The sequence below is a fragment of the Scyliorhinus canicula genome, chromosome 15, assembly GCF_902713615.1.
Source record: "Scyliorhinus canicula chromosome 15, sScyCan1.1, whole genome shotgun sequence".
Lineage (NCBI taxonomy): Eukaryota > Metazoa > Chordata > Chondrichthyes > Carcharhiniformes > Scyliorhinidae > Scyliorhinus > Scyliorhinus canicula.
The window spans coordinates 111201901-111222838 of record NC_052160.1 but is presented as its reverse complement, the minus strand read 5'-3'; the positions used below and the strand labels follow the sequence as shown (position 1 = coordinate 111222838).

At 43.3% G+C, this 20938-nt stretch overlaps 1 protein-coding gene across 2 annotated transcripts in view; it reads left to right on the top strand.

The window, feature by feature from the left end:
* Positions 1-20938, top strand: part of LOC119978037 — a 68300-nt gene that overhangs the window by 24683 nt on the left and 22679 nt on the right. Inside the window, exons 3-5 of one of the 2 annotated variants that reach the window (XM_038819369.1) lie at positions 1224-1318; positions 10312-10438; positions 20083-20257. In XM_038819369.1, coding sequence (XP_038675297.1) covers positions 1224-1318; positions 10312-10438; positions 20083-20237 — 377 coding nt within the window. In that variant the 3' untranslated portion in view covers positions 20238-20257. Of the gene's footprint in view, positions 1-1223; positions 1319-10311; positions 10439-20082; positions 20258-20938 lie in introns of those variants that run through there. The other variant, XM_038819368.1, reaches the window with a different exon arrangement.

Sequence of the window (20938 nt, the reverse complement as noted above, 5' to 3'; positions counted from 1 at the left end):
AAACCGCAATTCCAAGCCAATTTTGAAATTTATCCATTATCGGGGCAGCATGGTAGCATTGTGGATAGCACAATTGCTTCACAGCTCCAGGGTCCCAGGTTCGATTCCGGCTTGGGTCACTGTCTGTGTGGAGTCTGCACATCCTCCCCGTGTCTGCGTGGGTTTCCTCCGGGTGCTCCGGTTTCCTCCTACAGTCCAAAGATGCGCAGGTTAGGTGTATTAGCCATGATAAATTGCCCTTAGTGTCCAAAATTGCCCTTAGTGTTGGGTGGGGTTACTGGATTATGGAGATAGGGTGGAGGTGTTGACCTTGGGTAGGGTGTTTGTTCCAGGAGCCGGTGCAGACTCGATGGGCCGAATGGCCTCCTTCTGCACTGTAAATTCTATGATAATTTCTACAAAAATGATTTCTTTATTGTTGGATAATGATAATTTACATTGAGAACTTGAGGTATATTGGCTTTGTTTACCATAGCTGGCAGCTTTTTGTGCCAATGTTTATCTAACATTTCACATTTAAACAAATTCTCAAACACCATAACTGTGATCCCAGGAACCTCTGAGATGGTTTAGGGAATTTTTAAAGAACGTTCATTCTTGGGATATGTGTGTCACTTGTATCATGACTACGAGAGGAGAGAATCCTACTGCCAGTGAACGGTGTGCCACCGAGAAACACACGGCTGGGGGAATGGCGAATCCCGCCCAAGGTTTTTTTTTTCCACACTGTATTGAGAAGTTGCGTTTTGTGGTTAAGAAACAATGCAGGCTCTTTGAAATTCACTCAATTGGTGAATTTTAGTTATTGTAGTTTCAAATAACAATGATTTATAGTGAAACAGTATATTTGCTGCACGTTTAGCAGACATTTATGGTTGTTTGGCATGAATCCTGAATCTTTCCATGACAGAAAGAACTGCAGGTTCTGTTAATCTGGAGCCAGGACAGAAAAAAGCTGAAAAGACAAGTCAGTCAGCATCTGTTGAGAGAACAGTTTACATTACGAGCTCCATATCCTTAGAGACGATAATAGTAATAAAGCAATAATGGAGCATAGCAATACACAGAAGGAAGTTTACTGATTTGGTCAAGTTCAACTGATTCTCACCCAGTCTCCAAAACGATTCAGTAAGTCTTGGAGGTAAACTTTTAGACAACGAGAGGTTAGGCTTTTCTTTAGAAATGGATTAAAATGCAAACAAACTTTGTTTTTGGACTTCTAGATCAGCCAAAGGAAAACAACCTAAAAATGTCATTCTCTCCATGGAGCAAGTTGTTGAATATGTACAGCAAGATGAAAAAGTCTCCAATTCCTAAAGTAGGTTTGTTTAACTCTCTGTGATAAGTTTTAGACTTTCATAATGATCCTACTTTTCACTGGCACTGTTAGTACTAAAAGGTCCAAGAGGAATTTCTTGTTCACAGTCAATAATAAATTGACAGAACGGTGAGGAGAAGTGAGAGTGACTGCCCTTGACATTTGACCAACCGTGGCATTAAGGGGCCCTAGCAAATTTGAAGTCAGTGGCAACCAGGGGAAATCTCTCCACTGGCATCATACCTCGCACAAAGGAAGATAGTTATGGTTGAATGGTTGAATTGCCTACTTCTGCTCCTAATTCCTATGTTCCTATGCGGTTATTGGAAGTCAGTCATCTCAGTGCCAGGATATCACTGCAGGAATTCATCGGCCCAACCATCTTCATCTGTTTCATACTCATTGAGTTATAGAGCCCTAGACTTTTACCACCCAAAAAGAAGCCTTCGGCCCATCGTGTTCGTGCCAGCCATCAAGCACCTATCTATTCTAATCCCAGTTTCCAGCACTCGGTCCGCTTACTTGTATGCTACGACATTTCAAGTGCTCATTTAAATGCTTCTTAAATGTTATGAGGGTTTCCGCCTTATCAGTGACCTTTCCTCAATCATTAGGTTAGAAATAGGGAGGTTCACGGCCAATTGCATGGTGTTCAGTACCAATCGCAGCTTCACAGCTATTGAAGCAATCTGTGCCCAAACGCAGCAAGACCTGGACAACATTCAGGTTTGGGCTGATAAGTGGCAAGTATCATTTTTCCCATACAAGTACTAGGCAATGGCCACCTCCAGCAAAAGAGAATCTAACCATCTTCCTTTGACATGCAACAATATTCCCATTGCTGAAACACCACCATCAACATCTTGGTTGTTAGCGTTGCGTAGAAATGGATCTGAACCAGCCGTATAAATACTATGTCTACAAGAGCAAGTCAGAGGCTGAGGAATTCTGTGGTGAGTAACTCACCTCCCACTATCCAAAGTCTGTCCATCATCTACAAGGCACAAGCCAGAAAGGTGACAGAATACTCTCCACTTGCCTGTATGTGTACAACTCTAACAACACTCAAGAAGCTCAATGCCATCCAGGTTCCACCAGTCTGTTTGATCAGTACCACCACCCACCACCCCTAATATTAATTCACTCCACCACCAATGTACAGTGGCAACAGTGTGGACTATACACAAGATGCATTTCAACAATTTGCCAAGGCTCCCTCAACAGTACCTTCCGAACCCTTGACCTTAGCCACTAGGGTGGATAAGGGCAGCATAGGAACATCACCATCTGCAAGTTTTCCTTCAAGCCATACATTATCCTGACTTGGGACCCGTACCGCCATTCTTTCACTGTTATTGAGTAAAAATCCTGGAACTAACTTCCTAGCAGCACTGTGGTTGTATCCACACCAGATTGATTGCACCCATTCAAGGAGACGGTTAACCATAATCCTCTGAAGGGCAATCAGGGAAAGACAACAAATGTCAGCCTGGCCAGTGATATTAACAGCCAATGAAAGAATTAAAAGAAAATAATCATAGGATTATTACATCAAAGAAGGAGATCCTTCAGCCCATCATGCCTGTTCTGGCTCCCTGTGAGAACAACTCCGCTCGCCTCACTCCCCCACCCTTTCCCTGTATTCTTGCACATTTTTACACTTTAACATACATTTATACAACAATGCAAAAAAATATCTTACACAGGACATGCAAAAAGACAATGGTGAATGTGAAGGATTTTAACTGGGAAGACAAAAGGTTGGCACATATGATAGAATTTCGGAAATTATTAAAAACAGGGAGAGATATTAAGGAAAGTAGAGGCCAGTGGGAAAACGTGTAATTGGTAAAAGGCAGTGATCATTACAGGATTTTTCTCCATTTCACTGCCTCATGTATCATTAGTGCATTCATCAGAACTGATAAATGTGCACAGCTGTTCAAACATTTCATCTTAGATAAGTTCTCAGTATTTCAAAGAAAGGTTTATGATTTGTTTCTTGTTTCCCATTGTTCAAATGACTTAACATGCCAACACTAACATTCAAGTTGGCTTCAAAGCATAACTTTGTCTTTTTAGCATTCCAATAGATAAAGAGTTTTTATGTCACTTCAAACAATTTAGAGAAAACAAAAAATGCTAGAAACACTTATCAAGTCTGGTAGCATCTGTGAAGAGAGAAACATTTTGGGCAGGATTCTCCCCTAATCGGAGGGGCGGGCCGTAATGGCGTCGAGGAGTGGCGCGAACCATTCCGGCGTCGGGCCACCTGGAAGGTGCGGAATCTTCCGCACCTTCAGGGGCTAGGCCGGTGGCGGCAAGGTTGCCGCTTGCGTGGGAGTGCCAGAATGTGCTGGCGTCATCCCAGTGCATGCGCAGGGGGGTTCTTCTCCGCGCCGGCCATGGCGGACCATTACACCGGCCGGCGCGGAGGGAAAGAGTGACCCAACGGCACAGGCCCGCCCGCAGATCGGTGGGCCCCGATCATGGGCCAGGCCACTGTGGGCCCCCCCTCCCAGGGCCAAATACCCCTGCACCCCCCCCCCCCCCCCAAGGACTCCGCAGGCCGCCCACAGAGGTAGTTCCCGCCGGTAAGGACCTGGTGTAATGTACGCCGGTGGGCCCGCCAAAAACTGGCGGTCGCTCGGCCCATCGCGGGCTGGAGAATCGCCAGGGGGGCCGCTGCCAACAGCCCCTGACCGGCGCGGCGTGATTCCCGCCCCCACCGAAAAACCGCCACCTGAGAATCCGGCAGCTGGCGTCAGGGCAGCGGGGCGGGATTCACGGCGCCCCCTGGCGATTCCCTGGCCCGGCGGGGGCTCGGAGAATCCCGCCCAACTGTTGTGTCTGTGACCTTTCATCAGAACTGAGTTAAGGTAGAAATAATAGGTTTAAATTAGTAAAATTGGGGAGGGTGAGGTGGTGATCAAAAGGGAAAGACCCATGAGAGGGTGCAGGGCAAGAGAGATTAAGTCACAAAAGGTGTCAAGGTGTAACACCAAAGAGGGCGGCAATGGGTCAAGAAAATAAATCAAATATGTGTGCAGAGGAGGTGTGAATGGTAGGATAGGATCATTCATCCATCTACCCTATCACAGATCTTCCCTTTTCTTCTTCTTCCTACCCTTTCCCCATTTCACTTTTATCAAAACCTATTACATTTTGAATGTTACTCAGTTCTGATGAAAATCACAGACCTGATGTGTTATCTTTGTTTCTCCCTCCACAGATGCCACCTGACCTGTTAAGTGTTTTCAGAATTCTTTGATTTTATTTTAGATTTCCAGGATTTGTAGTGTTTTGTTTTTTGCGTTTGTCAAACAATTTGAAACATACCATTTTATATTGTTACAGTCTCTGTAGAGATTGTAAATATTTACAGAGAAATTCAAACACCCAGTGATTAATTGCAAAAACTATGCCTCAAAATGTCACATTGTAAAATAAAAAGCGACTTCGCTGAATAATTTTAAAACACAAAGTAAGCTCAAATAATTTAATACTATAATTTGTTAAGATGTAAGAATAAAAATCCAATTCACCTAATTCTTTCTAATTCCACCAATAATTCTCTGCTACACTATGAGATCTTGAGGGATCATTCAGTTCTCCTTATGGAATCGAGTCAAATTTGCTCCAGCTCTCTGAAATTCACTTTAATTTCTCCTCATTTTCCCAGCTGTTCTCAGAGGTATGCGATTTCATGGGAATCCTGAGAAACACTAAGGGGTACGAAATGTTAGTGGGGGTTGTATCTAGACCTGCAAACTGTAGTGGTGATTTTGGCAATGGCATTAAACAGGAAATTAGAGACACATGTGATAAAGGAACATCTGCACATAGATCGGGCAAATCAAATTAATAACAATACCGTAGAGGAGGAATTGCTGGAGTGTATTCGAGATGGTTTTCTGGACCAATATATTGAGGATTCAACTGGAGAACAGGGCATCCGAGACTGGGTATTGTGTAATGAGAAAGAAATAATTGGCTATCTAGTTGTGTGAGGCGACTTGGGGATGAGTGACCATTGAGATGGAGAGTGATATACTTGATTCTGAACTAGGGTCCTGAATCTTAATAAAGGAAACTACGAATGTATGAGGGTCGAGTTGGCTATAATGGATTGGAAAATGTTACTTAAAGAGATGATGGTGGATAGACAATGGCAAACATTCAAAGAGCACATGTGAACTGCAACAATTGTTTATTCTTGTTTGGTGCAAAAATAAAACGGGAAATGTGGCCAGACCATGGCTTACAAGGGAATTTTAGATAGTATAAGACCCAAGGAAGAGGCATACAGTTTGATTAGAAAAAAAAACAACAGACCTGAAAATTGCAAGCAGTTTAGAATTCAGCAAAGGAGGACCAAGGGATTTATTAAGAAGAGAAAATAGAGTACGAGTGTAAGCTGTGGGGAACACAATAACTGACTGTAAAGATTTCTGTAGGCATGAAATGATTGGTGAAGACAAATGTCTTCAGAAATAGGCGAATTTACAATGGGGAATAAATAAATGGCTGACCATCTGAATACATACTTTGGTTCTGTCTTTAAAAAGGACACATATAACAGATTAAAAATGATGGGGAACACAGGGTTCAGTGAGAGGGAGGAACTGAAAGAAATCAGTATTCACAGGGAAGTGGTGTTGGGAAAGTCGCTGGGATTGAAGGCCGATAAATTCCCAGGGCCCTTTAACCTACGTCCCAGTGTATTAATGGAGGAGGCCCTAGAAATAATGGATGCATTGGTGGTCATCTTCCAAGATTCTATAGACTCTTGAACAGTTCTTACATATTGGAGCTGAGCTAATGTAAGCCCACTATTTAAAAAGGGAGGTAGAGAAAAAGACAGTCAGCCTGATGTCAGTTGTGAGGAAAGTACTAGAACTCATTATAAAAGTTGCATTTGGCAGAGCATTTGGAAAGCAGTGGCAGAATCAGACAGAGTGAGCATGGATTTATGTTTGACAAATCTACTGGAATTCTTCGAGGATCTAAGTAGTGGAGTTGACGAGGAGGTGTATTTGGATTCTAAGAAGGCTTTTGACAAAGTCCCACAGAAGAGATTACCGTGTAAAATGAAAGTGCATGGGACTGGAGTAGTGTATTAGAATCATAGAGCAGCACGGTAGCACAGTGTTCAGCACAGTTGCTTCACAGCTCCAGGGTCCCAGGTTCCCGGCTTGGGTCATTGTCTGCACGTTCTCCCCATGTCTGCGTGGGTTTCCTCTGGGTGCTCCGGTTTCCTCCAAAAGTCCAAAGACGTGCAGGTTAGGTGGATTGGCCATGCTAAATTGGCCTTAGTGTCCAAAAAGGTTAGGAAGGGTTATTGGCCATGCAACTTAAAGAGATGATGGTGGCCCTTGGTGTCCAAAAAGGTTGGGTGGGATTACTGGGTTATGGGGAGGGTGGGGGTGTGGGCTTGGGTTGGGTGCTCTTTCCAAGGGCTGGTGCAGACTTCATAGACTTCTAATTCATAGAATTCCAACAGTGCAGAAGGAGACCATTCAGCCCAATGAGTCTACACCGATGCTCTTAAAGAACACCCTATCTAGGACCACTGCCTTGCCCTATCTCCATAACTCTACCTAATCTGCACATCTTTGGACATTGAGGGGAAATTTTACATGGCCAATCTACCTAACCTGCATATCTTTGGACTGGGGGAGGAAACCGGAGCCCTGGAGGAAACGAACAATGACACGGGGAAAAAGTGCAAACTCCACATAGAAAGTCACGCAAGGCTGGAATTGAATCTGGGTCCCTGGTGCTGTGAGGCAGCAATGTTAACCACTGTGCCAGCATGCCAATTGGTCAGATGGATAGAAAACTGGCTGGCAGCAGAAAACAAAGGGTTGGAAAAAACGGATTGTTTTCTAAATGGCAGACAGTGACTAGTGGGGGTACAGCAGCGACCCCAGCTTTCACAATATATATTAATGATTTAGATGAGGGAACTGAATGTATTGCCTCTAAATTTGCAAATGATGCAAAGCTGGGTGGGAGGGTGAGCTATGAAGAGGATGCAGAGATGCTTCAGTATTATTTGGACAAGTCTAGGGAGTGGGCAAATGCATGGCCAATGCAGGATAATGTGGATAAATGTGAGTTTATCCATTTTGGTAGCAAGGAGGAGAATGTGCAGCGATGTCCTTGTACACCAGCCGATGAAAGTAAGCATGCAGGTGCAGCAAAAGGTAAAGAAGGCACTGATATGCTGGCCTTTATAGGAAGAGGTTTTGAGTCCAGGAGAAGGGATATATTGCTGCAATTATATAGAATCTTGGTGAGACCACACCTGGAATATTGTGTTCAGTTTTGGTCTCCTTTTCTGAGAAATTATATTCTTGCTATAGAGGGAGTAAAACAAAGGTTTACCAGACTCATTCCTGGGATGGCGGACTGACACATAAGGCGAGATTGAGTCAGTTAGGATTATATTGGCTGGAGTTCAGAGAAATGAAGGGGGATTTCATAGAAACCCATAAAGTTCAGAGAATCATACAATTCTTACAGTGCGGAAGGAAGTCATTCAGCCCATCAAGTCTGCACCGACCCTCTGAAAGAGAGCCCTACCTAGGTCCACTCTCCTATACCCGAGACACTTAGTGGCAATTATAGCAAACCACTTAACCTGCACACCTTTGGACAGTGGGAGGAAGCGGAGAACCCGGAGGAAACCCAGGTAGACGCTGGGAGAATGTGCAAATTCCAAACCAACAGTCACCCACGGCTGGAATTGAACCCAGGTCCCTTTCCTGTGAGGCAGCAGTGCTAACCATTGTGCTGCCAATTCTAACAGGACTAGACAAAGTAGATGCAGGAAGGATTTTTCTGATGGTGGGCGTAACCAGGGATCACCGTCTGAGGATACTGGGTAGACCATTTCGGACTGATATTAAGAGAAATGTCTTTACCCAGCGAGTGGTGAGCATGTGGAATTTACCACCACCAAAAGCTGTTGAGGCCAAAACATTGCATGTTTTTAAGAACGAGTTAGTTATAGCTGTGGGGTGAAAGGAATCAAAGGATATGGGAGGAAGACAGGAACAAGTTTTTGAGTTGGATCATCAGCCAAGTTTATAATGAATGGTGGAGCAGGCTCAAAGGGCCGAATGGTCTACTCCTATGTTTCTATGTAACCTTTGACGAAGTGACATTCTAACTCTTCTTCCAAAACCTCACAACTCTTGACTTCCCAGCTCAAGCTTGGGGCTTATTGCATCCATCCTTATTGATTCAAACATCAGGAACACCCTGTTTCCTATAGGCCTCTATGCTCCTTCACAGGATTTGTAAAGCTCATCGTTCCATAGCTGTTTTACAGATCCTGGCAGATTTTTCTTTCTCAGTGCTCCAAATTTCACTCAAGCCGACTGCCGACCGTTTGTTCTCTGTGTGAAACATACAGGGGAAAAGCAGAAAAGGGTATTTCCACTGTACTTCCACAAAGCCTATCCCCATATGGAATGTTCCAAACACAATGTAAATCAAATCTGTTTTACCTTCAAAACAACCTTTTGATTCTGTGACCCACATAAATTATTTATATCTCCATTTGGGTTAACTGCCCTTTTTCCAGACTTGCTGGTTTCACCAAGAATTACACCTTGTTTACTGAGGTGCTTTTAGCTTCTTTGACCTGGGAACTGCATGAATAATCTAAACCCTTTATTGAAATAACTGTTGATCTCCTGTCCCTGCCCAAAGCACAAAGCCGAAGGCCGCCGCCGTGTGCATGCGTAGACTCCCAACCGGAAGTGCAGGGCCCCGTATCCGCAGCCAGAGCTGCGAGAAGCACTCCAAGGCCCTCCCAGGCTCCTGCAAATTGGAGAATCACTCTGGACTTTCTTAAGGAAAGACCAGAGTGAAACGCCTGTGTTTTGACGTTGGCGTGGGGACATAGCCCCATTATTGGAGAATCCCGCCCATTAAGTATGAAATCAGGTATTCGCAGCAACATACAAGGAAGGCTTGCTTATGTATATTAATAAACATTAATTGTTAAGTAAATTAGTCAGATTTGTGATGGATACAGGAAATAAAGCCGCTTATATGATTTAATTTTGTTTTTCCACAACATTTGTATAAAATCATTGAATGATACAGCACAGGAGGAACCCATTGGGCTTATTGTGTCTATGTTGGTATTTTAAAAGAACGGTACAATTAGTCCTATTCTCATGGTCTTTCCCAAGGTCATGTATTTCTTTTTCTCTTTAAGTATTTATCTAATTCCCTTTTGAAAATGACTCTTAAATCTGCTTCCGCCACTCTTATATAGTGCATGCCAAATCACACAATAAAATCCACAGGTCATTTTCCGATCACCATAAATTTGTGTCCACTGGGTACTGACCTTTCTACCATTGCCAACAGTTTCTTAGGTACCCTATCAAAACTGTTCATAATTTTAAACAACTCCAGAAAACTCCAGAAACGGTTGAAAGGAAAATAGCTCTAATTTCTTGAGTATATAATCCAAAATTGCAATGAGGAAAAGGCTGTATTGCTCGAGGTGTCACATTGAGATGGCCAACTGAGGTCACTCTTGCTTAGGTGGATTTGAAAGATTCATGACACTATTCAAAGAAGAGTATGTTATGGTGCTCTCAACTAGCGCCATCAAACAGAATAAGTGTTCACTTTTCTTACTCCTATGTGCATCTTCTTTTGTGCAAATTGGTTTCCAAGTTTATTATATATAACAGAAGTAATGAGTTAGCTGGATAGCATTCAGAGGCATCTTGAAGGCATGAAAGGTCCCATATAAATGCAAGTTCCTTATTTATGTGAAGGGCTTTGAAACTATTTTTGAGAGCAATTATGCAATTCCACTTGAATGCAAGCTCTTTTTATAAATATAGCTCACAAATGCTCCATTTTCTGTCTCTGTGCTTCGTGTTTGTGGGTGACGGAAGGGGTACATTCAATTTCCTTTATACTAACCAAGTAACATTACAATACAATTATCATTACAGTTTCACAGTAAAGAGAACTCACAGGAACTTCTAAAAGAAGATGGGCAACGCATTCAACTGATAGTGTACAGATGTAATGAATCAAATCCTCTCGTTTTCAGTCACTTTAGAACTACTGACTCTGTGGGTAAGATTAATGTATGTTTAATTGTGAACTGAAGAGTAAAATTCCTATTCTCTTGAGATTTAGAATAGTTTTTCCCTGGAGGGAAAAGGAAAAATGTTGTCTCAATTGATGTGCGACAATCAAACCAATCAATAAAATCAATCATTACAACAGTGTTCACAATGATTTCCTCTGATGCTGCAACATTTATTATTACAGGCATATACTGTTGAAAACATGTTACTTACAATCTGCATTCTCAACTTTTTTCACTCATTATCTATTACTGTTTGTACTGTGTTGTTTGAGGGGTGTTGCCAGCAGCATAAAGGTAATTCCATGTTCCATATAGGATAAATATTCTCTAATCCACTCTCTCATCATGGAATCTCTGCTGAAAGGCAGAATCCTCTCCCAGATGCCTTGTGAGCATTTTTAAATTGTAGCCAGTGGGCTATTTATGTGCCTGAATCAAAATGACAGACATTGAAATCTGTCATTACTTTTTCGAGGTCAATTGTAAAAACGATCCAAAGGGAACATCTTTCTCTGAAATATGTTCCATGAAAACACACCTTTTAAAACTGTCAAGAAATCTGATTGCCCAGTTTTGAAATGTCTAAGTTATCCTGTGTTCACCCAGGATCCAGGGGGCGTTACTGAAACCTCATTGAGAATAATGAGGGCATTAAGAATCTGCTTCATATCCAAAGACGAGAGACATTTAAGAACTTGACTAGGAAAGAGTGGCGTATTTTCTCATCTAAAGGGCATTAATGAATGAATTGAATTTTTATGCCAATATGGACGTTAGCCCAAATGATTGCCAGATTTGAACACACCTTTTCTAGTTTGATAGTCCATAACCGTAGTCACTATGGTCGGGTATTCATTACTAAATTGAAAGGGACCTGGAAGTCTTAGTAGATTCCGCACAATACAGAATAACAAATACGTACTGAGAACAGTAGGACGCTGGTCTAAAGTCAGAATTAAACTGTATAGTGTTCAGGTTGGTCCATGTCTCGAGTATTGAGTCCTGTTCTGGTCACTGAGCTGCAGAGAATACTTCAGCACTAGAGACAGTTGAGAGATGAGCCAAAAGTCTGATCGCTATTTTCAGAGGTGCAAGCCGTGAGAAATTTTGGTTACACTTGGACTTTTCAGCCTTTGATGGAAGTGTCTAAGGGATGATCTTATAAAGGTACAGTTTATAAATCGGTAAATCTGTTATCGTCATTGTGGGTCTTAGTTGAGGGTGTCAATGGTCTGGATTTGCAGATACTGCTAGGGGCAAGGATGCTGGTAAACTTCATCCTTTATTGAACATGCTACTAATTATTGTGATGAGAGAGAGATATGAGAAAGTTGGGCCCAGAAATAGGATCGAAGGTGTAGCAGGCAATTTAGGGGTTAAACAAACTGAGGGAAAAACTGTTAGCACGGAATCCGACGGACACGCCCACACCTGACCTGAGTTACAATGTCTCAGTCAGGCTTAAACTCATTAATGGGGATACACAGGATGCCCCTGTTCAGTAAGGGTGAGTCACTCGAGATCCATTGTCCTTTGGGACATTCCTGTCCCAAATCAAACAGCCTAGCTAACGCTAATGGATTCAAGTCTGGGAACCCCAGGGGGGAACCTTTGTTTGAGGGGCTGTGTGGGGCTCAGAGAGAGAGAGTGAACAAATCCTGTTTTTGAAAAGGGGAGCAGAAGGATTTGAAAAGCCATCGAGTGAGGTCATGAAAAAACTGTTCAGGAGACAGGCTTTCGAAAAGGGTTCTAAAGGAACTTGGCTAACAGCAGAAAATTGCTTCGTAAAAACAAGCATCAAGTTTGCCTACCTGTGTAAGTGGAATGAGAGCTGTTTGTTCATTTGGAGTGCTGTTTAATGGGAACTTCTGTGTTAATGTTAAGAAACAACATGTCATTTGTTATTGTTGGGGCTAAAGTTTAAAAGTTTAAATATTGCTTTTCTTTTGTTCAGTAAAGTTTGATTATAAAATAAACAAGCCCTATTTCTTATATTATAACTCCTGTAATGAATCAATCTTTCCGCACCCCCTTAAAAACGTATCATAGATTACCGTAGAATTTATAGTGCAGAAGGAGGCCATTCGGCCCATCGAGTCTGCACCGGCTCTTGGAAAGAGCACCCTACCCAAGGTCAACACCTCCACCCTATCCCCATAACCCAGTAACCCCACCCAACACTAAGGGCAATTTTGGACACTAAGAGCAATTTATTATGGCCAATCCACCTAACCTGCACATCTTTGGACTGTGGGAGGAAACCGGAGCACCCGTAGGAAACCCACGCATACACGGGGAGGATGTGCAGACTCCGCACAGACAGTGACCCAAGCCGGAATTGAACCTGGGACCATGGAGCTGTGAAGCAATTGTGCTATCCACAATGCTACCGTGCTGCCCCTAAGGTCTGACCTAGTCTCCTAGCCACTGCTGAGAGCTGACCAGGTGTCTGTAACATTATGTCCAGTGCAAGGCTTAGCACCAGGCTCCAGATGGAACTAAGAACTTAAGGATTTGGAGCAGGAGATGGCAATTCAGCCCCTTATCTCCTCTAGGCCTCAACTCTACTTTCCTGCCTATTCTCCATAACCCTTCAACCCATTACTAGTTTAATATCTGTCTATCTCTTCCTTGAATTTACTCAATGCCCTGGCATCCACCACAATCTGGGATAGTGAATTCTGGGAGAAGAAATTTCTCCTCGTCTCACTTTTAAATCTGCTACTCCATACCCTAAAACCATGACCTCTTATTTTAGATTGCAGCACAAGAGGAAGTATCCTCTCTGTGTTTACTTTGTCAATACCTTTTATCATTGTGTGTATCTCAATTTGATCTCCTCTCATTCTTCTAAACCCGAGAGAGTATAGGTCTAAACTGCTCAATCTCTCTTCATAAGACAACCCCTCATCTCTGGACTCAATCTGGTAAACCTACCTTGAAATGCCTCTAATTCAACTACACCTCTCCTCAAGTAAGGGGGTCAAAACTGTACACAGTACTTCAGGTGCAGTCTCACCAACGTTTTGTACAGTTGCAGCAACACTTCACTGCTTTTATACTCTGTTCCTCTACCTATAAAGGACCAAAATTTCATTTGCATTCCTTATTACCTGCTACACCTGCATACTAGCTTTCAGAGATTCATGCATGAGGACACCCAGATTCCTCTGCCCTGAAGCAGTCCAAATTTTCTCTCGACTTAGATAAGAAGTTGCCTTTCCATTCTTCTGAACAAAATGGATAACCTCACACATATCCATGTTAAACTCCATCTGTTAAATTTTGGCCCACTCACCTAACTATCTATATCCATTAGGGGCCTCACGGTAGCATGGTGGTTAGCATCAATGCTTCACAGCTCCAGGGTCCCAGGTTCGATTCCCGGCTGGGTCACTGTCTGTGTGGAGTCTGCACGTCCTCCCCATGTGTGCGTGGGTTTCCTCCGGGTGCTCCGGTTTCCTCCCACAGTCCAAAGATGTGCGGGTTAGGTGGATTGGCCATGCTAAATTGCCCGTAATGTAAGGTTAATGGGGGGATTGTTGGGTTACGGGTATACGGGTTACGTGGGTTTAAGTAGGGTGATCATTGCTCGGCACAACATCGAGGGCCGAAGGGCCTGTTCTGTGCTGTACTGTTCTATGTTCTATGTTCTATTTGTAAATTTCATATTTCCTTATTGCAACTTACTATCCCACCTATTTTAATGTATTCTGCAAATTTGGCTACAGTACCTCCTATCCCTACATTTAAGTAATTAATATATATTGGGCTGCATTCTCCGCTTCGCAATGCCAGAAATGCGAATCGCGATCAGGTGGAGAATCAGGGGTGAAACTCTCCCCTACCCGGCAGAGCGGGGGGTCCCGGCGTAGCGGAGTGGCGCCAACCACTTCAGCTAGGCCCGTGGCGGAGTGGCACCCGTTCCGCTGATGGCGCCAAAAAGGCGCCAATGGCCTTTGGCGCTACGCGGCCCTGCGTCGGGGCTGGCCGAAAGGCCTTCGCCGGTTCGTGCATGCGCCAAAGCGTCAGCGGCTGCTGACGTCACCACCGGCGCATGCGTGGTGGAGGGGGTCTCTTCCGCCTCCGCCATGGTGGAGGCCGTGGCGGCGGTGGAAGAAAAAGAGTGCCCCCCACGGCACTGGTCCACCCGCCGATCGGTGGGCCCTGATTGCGGGCCAGTCCACCGTGGGGGCACCACTGGGGTCCAATCACCCCGCGCCCCCAGGACTCCGGGGGCCCGCTCGCGCCACCAATCCCGCCGGCACAGCCGTGGTTTAAAGGTACATCCACTACAGCTATTTTATAAACCCCCATTTCTTAAAGGTACTCTCACATGACAATACTCTGTTACCATTTTATCTTGCATCACAGATGATGTAGACCATTTGCATATTTAATATTAACCCTTTATAGTACATCTCCTCCTCCCCCAAGCCTCTGACTCTATTAGGTACATTTTTCACTTTATCCACCATCTCCCTTGAAGTGTCTGCCTTCACCCCTGATTCACAGAGATAAGCCTTGTGATGGTTTCACCAATCTATCTAACTTTGGTCTCAGCTCTCTCAGAGGTTGTATAAATTCAAGTTCTCCATATTCTCTCATAAAATCAGTGAAGTAATACATGAATCATCAGAGACTATTGATTCACATTTCAGGTTGTCTTCCTGATCAGGTGGGTTGTTAGTCCATTCCATTGATGTTCTTCTTCATGCAGATATTCTGCTCACTATTCAATTTTTAGATGTTGCAAATTAAGATTGTGTTTTTTCCTAAATTAGTTTTTTGATTCTCGTCACAAATTCAGATTGATTCACCTGGTTAGAGTTTTGGTAAATCACGCACTCCGTGGCATAGATTATAGTTTCTGTCTTGACTTGCATAATACTCATCCTCCTCCTTACTCGATCTGAACCTGCTGCTTTGAGACATGGCAAAAACACATGTGGAAGAGCAGGATGTTGAGTCCATAATTGTATTCCCAACAGAAGTTCTGATATAGTCAAACCATTCTGAAGTGCTGTAGAATGGTAGCTATCATAAATTTTCTTCAACAAAGCTTTAACCACCCCTCCTGCTCTTTCAGTCTCTCCATTAGCTTGTGGGTATCCAGGTGTGCTGGTTGCATGGACAAATCCATCATGTTCTGTGATTGTCTTCAAACATTTGTTTGTAACTGTGGGCCATTGTCTGAAATAAGTTGTTCTGGAATGCCAAGTATCTTTTAGCAATTTAGTTAGACCATGAAGACATTTCACCACAATCCAGCTGCAGTAATAATCAATGACTTTGAGGAATGTTTTCCCTTTGAGCTTGAAAAGATCCATTCTGAGATGTTCCCACAGTCTGGGTGGAAATGAGGATGCCATCACTGTTTTCTTTTGGCCCTGCCGATGGATTCCACAGGTGATGCAGCTTGAAATAATTTCCTGTAATTACTTTGAGACCCTTGGACACCAAACAGGATTTTGTATTCTGGCAGAACATTTCATAATGCTTGGGTGTCTGAAGGATTTAGAATTTGGGTCTGGCCGATCTCTCATAAATGAATAGGTTGACTTTGTTGCTCGAAATCATAGTCATAGATTTTTATAGCATGAAAAGAGGCCCTTTGGCCCATCACATTTTCACTGACCATCCAGCACCTATATATTCTAATCCCATTTTCCAGCACTTGGTTTGTAGTCTTATGTGCAATGGCATTTCAATTACTTATCTAAATACTTCTTAAAAGATGATAGGGTTGCCGTCTCTCCCACACTTTCAGGCAGTGAATTCCAGATTCCAACCACACTCTGGATGAAAATGTTTTTTTCCTCACATCTCCTCTAAACCTCCTGCTCATTACCTTAAATCGATGCCACCTGGTTATTGACCCCTCCACTAAGTGGAAAAGTACATTCGTATCCACCCTTATCTATGTCCATCATAATTTCATACAATTCAATCAGGTCACCCGTCAGCCTTCTCTGCTCCAGGGAAAACAACCCCAGTCTATCCAGCCTCTCTTTGTAGCTGAAACGATCCAGCCCAGGCAACATTCGAGTGAATCTCTTCTGTACCCTTTCCAGTGCAATCACTTCCTTTCTATCGTGTGATGACCAGAACAATACACAGTACTTCAGCTGGGGCCTAACCAGCATTTTATACAGCTCTAGCATAACATCCCTGCTCTTATATTCAATGCCTTGGTTAATAAAGGCAAGGATCCCATAGGCCTTCTTAACCACCTTATCTACCTATCCTGCCGTCTGCAGAGATCTGTGAACCTGCACACCAAAGTCCCTTTGATCATTCATTGTATATTCCCCATCCTTGTTAGTCCTTTCAAAATGCCTTACCTCACACTTTTCATGGTTAAATTCCCTTTGCCACTTTTCTGTCCATTTAACCAACCCGTCTACATCGTCCTGTAATCTAAGGCCTTACTTCTTCGTGTTTACCACACCACCAATTTTTGTATCCTCTGCAAACTTACTTATCATACCTCCTACATTCACATGCAGATCTTTAATGTATACTATAGACATCAAGGGGCCCAGCACTGATCCCTGCTGAAGACCACTGGACACAGGCTTCCAGTCACAAAACAACCTTCAACCATCACCCTCTGCCTCCTACCACTAAACCAGCCATGCATCCAGTGTGCCAAATTGCCCTGGATCCCATGCGTTCTTATCTTCTTCGTCAGCCTCCCAAGTGTTACCTTGTCAAAAGCTTTACTAAAGTCCATGTAGACTACGTGAATCATACTACCCTTTTCTATATACCTAGTCAACTCCACAAAAAATTCAGTCAAATTTGTGAGATATGATCTTCCTTTCACAAAACCATGCTGACTATCCTTTATTAATCCTTGCCTCTTCAAGTGGAGATTAATTATGCCCCTCAGAATTTTTTCCTGTAGTTTCCTACTACTGAAGTTAGACACACTGACCTGCAATTTCTGTCCCTACATGCCTTCTTGAATAATGGCACCACATTAGCTGTCTTCCAGTCCTCTGGCATCTCTCCTGTGGCCAGAGAACATAGAACATAGAACAAGATTTGAACATTGATGTCAAAGCCACTGCAGTCTCCTCCCTTGCCTCCCACCGCAACCTGGAATACATCTTATCTAGCCGAGGGGTTTATCCACTTTTAGGTCCATTAAAAGTATTAATACCTCCTCCCTCTCAATGTTAAGTTCAAGTAAATCACAATGCCCTTCCCTGATTTCTATACCTACATCAGCCCCCTCCATAGCGAACATAGATGCAACGTACTAATTTAAAACCACACCAATATCTTACGATTCCACACACAAATTGCCACATTGGTCCCTAACGGCCCATTCGCTTACCCTAGTCAATATCATGCCCTTAATATACTGATAAAACACCATTGGATATTCTATTATTTTACCCACCAGTGCTTTTTCATGCCACTCTTTGCTCTCCTAATTTTTTCCTTAAGTAACCCCCCTGCACTTTCTGTATTCCGGTAGGACTTCACGTCTTTTGAGCCCTTGGTATCTGCCACAAGCCTCCCTTTCTTTCCTTATCAAATCTTGGATCTCCCTTGATATCCAGATTCTCTGGACTTACCACCCCTACCCTTCACTATGATGGGAACATGTTGGCCCTGTACTCTCTCTACTTCCTTGGTGAATGCATCCCAGTGCACTGATGTAAATTTTCCTATAAGTAGCTGCTTCCAGCTAACTTTTGACTGATCCTGTCTTATTTTATTAAAATTGGCCCTCCCCCAGTTAAGAACCTTAATTTCCAGTCTATCTTTGTCCCTTTCCATAACTACCCTAAATTCTATTGAGTTTTGGCCACTGTTTCCAAAATGCTCTCCCACTGAAACACCATCCACTTGTCCAACTTTATTCTCTAAAACCCGATCCAGCACCTCACCTTCCCCTTCACGACCTTCCACATATTGCCATAAAAAGCTCTCCTAGATGCATTTGAAGAATTCCGTCCCCTCTAAGCTTTTCGCACATTGACAATTCCAGTTAATATTGGGGAAATTGAAATCCCCTACTATTATTACCCAATTTTTTTTCAATTCTTCGAGATTTACCTACATGTCTGTCCTATCTCTCAGTGATTGTTTGGGGCCTATAGTACACTCCCAGCAATGTGAACTTTTTGTTTCTGAGTTCTACCCATGTGGCTTCATTTGCAGAACCTACTAAGATATCATCCCTGAGTATTGCCGCGATGATCTCCCCAAATAATAATGCAATTTCTCCTCCTCTTTTGCATCCCCCTCTATCACAGTCCCTAATGACAGCTACTCACCAACCAATCAGCTTACCACTTTGCTGTGACGACACTCTTGCACCTTTTTTTCAAACCCAGCACGTTGTCTCTTCCCAGTACAAGGTATCCCTCGCAGCTCTGGCTGTATCTGCACCCGGAAGGAAGTGCAGGCCCCGAGCCTCGCTCTCTATTTATCCTCTTTCCAGTACAAGATGTCCCTCGCAGTTTTGGCTGTCCCTGCTGCTGGAAGATATGTGTAGGACTCGAGCCTGCTAGGTGTTGTTTCAGGTTGAGATTATTTGGAACACTTCCTGGCCACCCATTGATGCAGCATTCTTCAATTTTAGCACATTCTGCCTCTGCGCTTTGTGCCTTCCATTTAACCTCTGTGTTATTGCTGGTAGAAATTTTGTGGTCAATGAGGTATATGGCTACATCTTCAAAAAAATTTCTGTCCACTTGTTCAGGCTTTTCAACAGGAATGCATGACAATATGTTTGCTGTTGTTTGTTGTTTTCCTTGGACATGTTTGCCAATTGGTTCATGCAAGCTGTTCTTTCCAGTGATGAACTCATGGATCCTTTACTTGCTGCTTATATGAAACCGTGTGCCTGGATTTCTCAAGGTTCCCTAATGGTTTTACTAAGTTCTCGTGCTCTCGTTCCATAGCACCTGTTTCAGTCTTCTTCAAATCTCTGAAGAACGCTGGGAATTCTTTCCTGAACTCTGTAGTTTGTCTTACTTTCCCAATTCATCTACTTTACTGAAGAGTTGTGGATCTGTGCAAGATTTCTGACTCAACTGGGAACACTCTTGATTTTGGATCACAGACAAAGGCCAAAATTCTCCGGTTGTTGCAATTCACTTTTCCCCCCTGCCAGTGGATTTTGCCAATTGCATAGGCTGTTTACAATGGGAAATCCCATTGACAAGTGGCGGGAACAAAGAATCTCGGCACCAATGAATGGCATGGCACTGAGGAACCCATGACTGTTGGACCAGAGAGCTCCCCTCCCAAAGTTTCTGTAATTTTTCTTCCTTTGTACTGAAGTGTAACTGTTAACTGTCCCTTGACATTCAGTTGAATTGTCTCCTGGACCATTGGGTTGTATAGTCGATGGCTGGAAGAAATTTTGCTTTAGCCACTGTTCTGAAAAAAATTGAAATTCCTCCTCCAATGTCTAATTTGAAGTTTAGTTTTACGTCTGTTGATCACAATAGCTGCAGTCCAACAGTTCTCATTCGATTCCTTAGTGGCACTCTGTTGTCTTTTTCATCTTAACTGACTGAATTTTATACAATTAAGTTGTTTCTCTTGTGTTCGGAGCTTTTTGTGGTGACATACCAATTAAAAATGTTCTCTTCTCTTACAGGGCTGTCACTCCACATTTTTGGCTGGACATTCTTTGCATTGACGCAGCCTTTTCCTGCCATAGTGCGATCACTTAGTAATGGTGGCTACCGTGCCCCCTTCATGTCTTCCTTGTTTTGGAGTAGGTGTCTGTGCTGCCAATTCTGTCCCCAATAAACTGCACTGAGTCAACCATTTATCTCCACAAGATTTCTTTGTTTCCTTGAATAAATATCTGATTTTGTTTTCTCACTTCTGCCTGCGTTGCTAACTGCACAGCCTTTGATAGGATCAACTCTCCTCTCGACTGCAGAAAATCTGATAAAGACTCATCTGTGACTCTTGCAACAATGTCAGTCTGAATGAATTCATTGTGCAGGGCTCCATGGTCGCAATTCTCAGTGAATCAATAGAGATTGTTAATGAAGTAATCAAAACTTTCGCCCAATTTTGGGCAAGTCTGTTGAACTTCACGCTGTCTCTCAGCTATGTCCTGTCAGACCATTATTTCATCTGCGCTACTGCCGATGGAGTAGAGAAGGGTAGCCAGCTGTTCCTTGTGAGTTTTCTCTGCCAGTCCCAAAGCTGCTCTATACCTGGTAAGTCTACAACACCAGTTCTGCCACTCTTGGCTTGATCCGGGTCTTCCTCATGGTCAAAGCACTCTGGAAAAGGTAGAATTTCCTGCATAGCTTTTCTTCACTTTAGCCTTTCTTTGAGTGAAGTTGGCAATTTTCCCACACTTTCCTTGTTCTGCAGCCATTTCTCTTGCTGCTGCTTCCAGTCCATGGACTCTTTACTTGGAGCTTTTTCTGTGATGTTTTCCACTGTTACCATCTGTTATCACACTTGTGAATTTTAGATGGGGATACCTATGG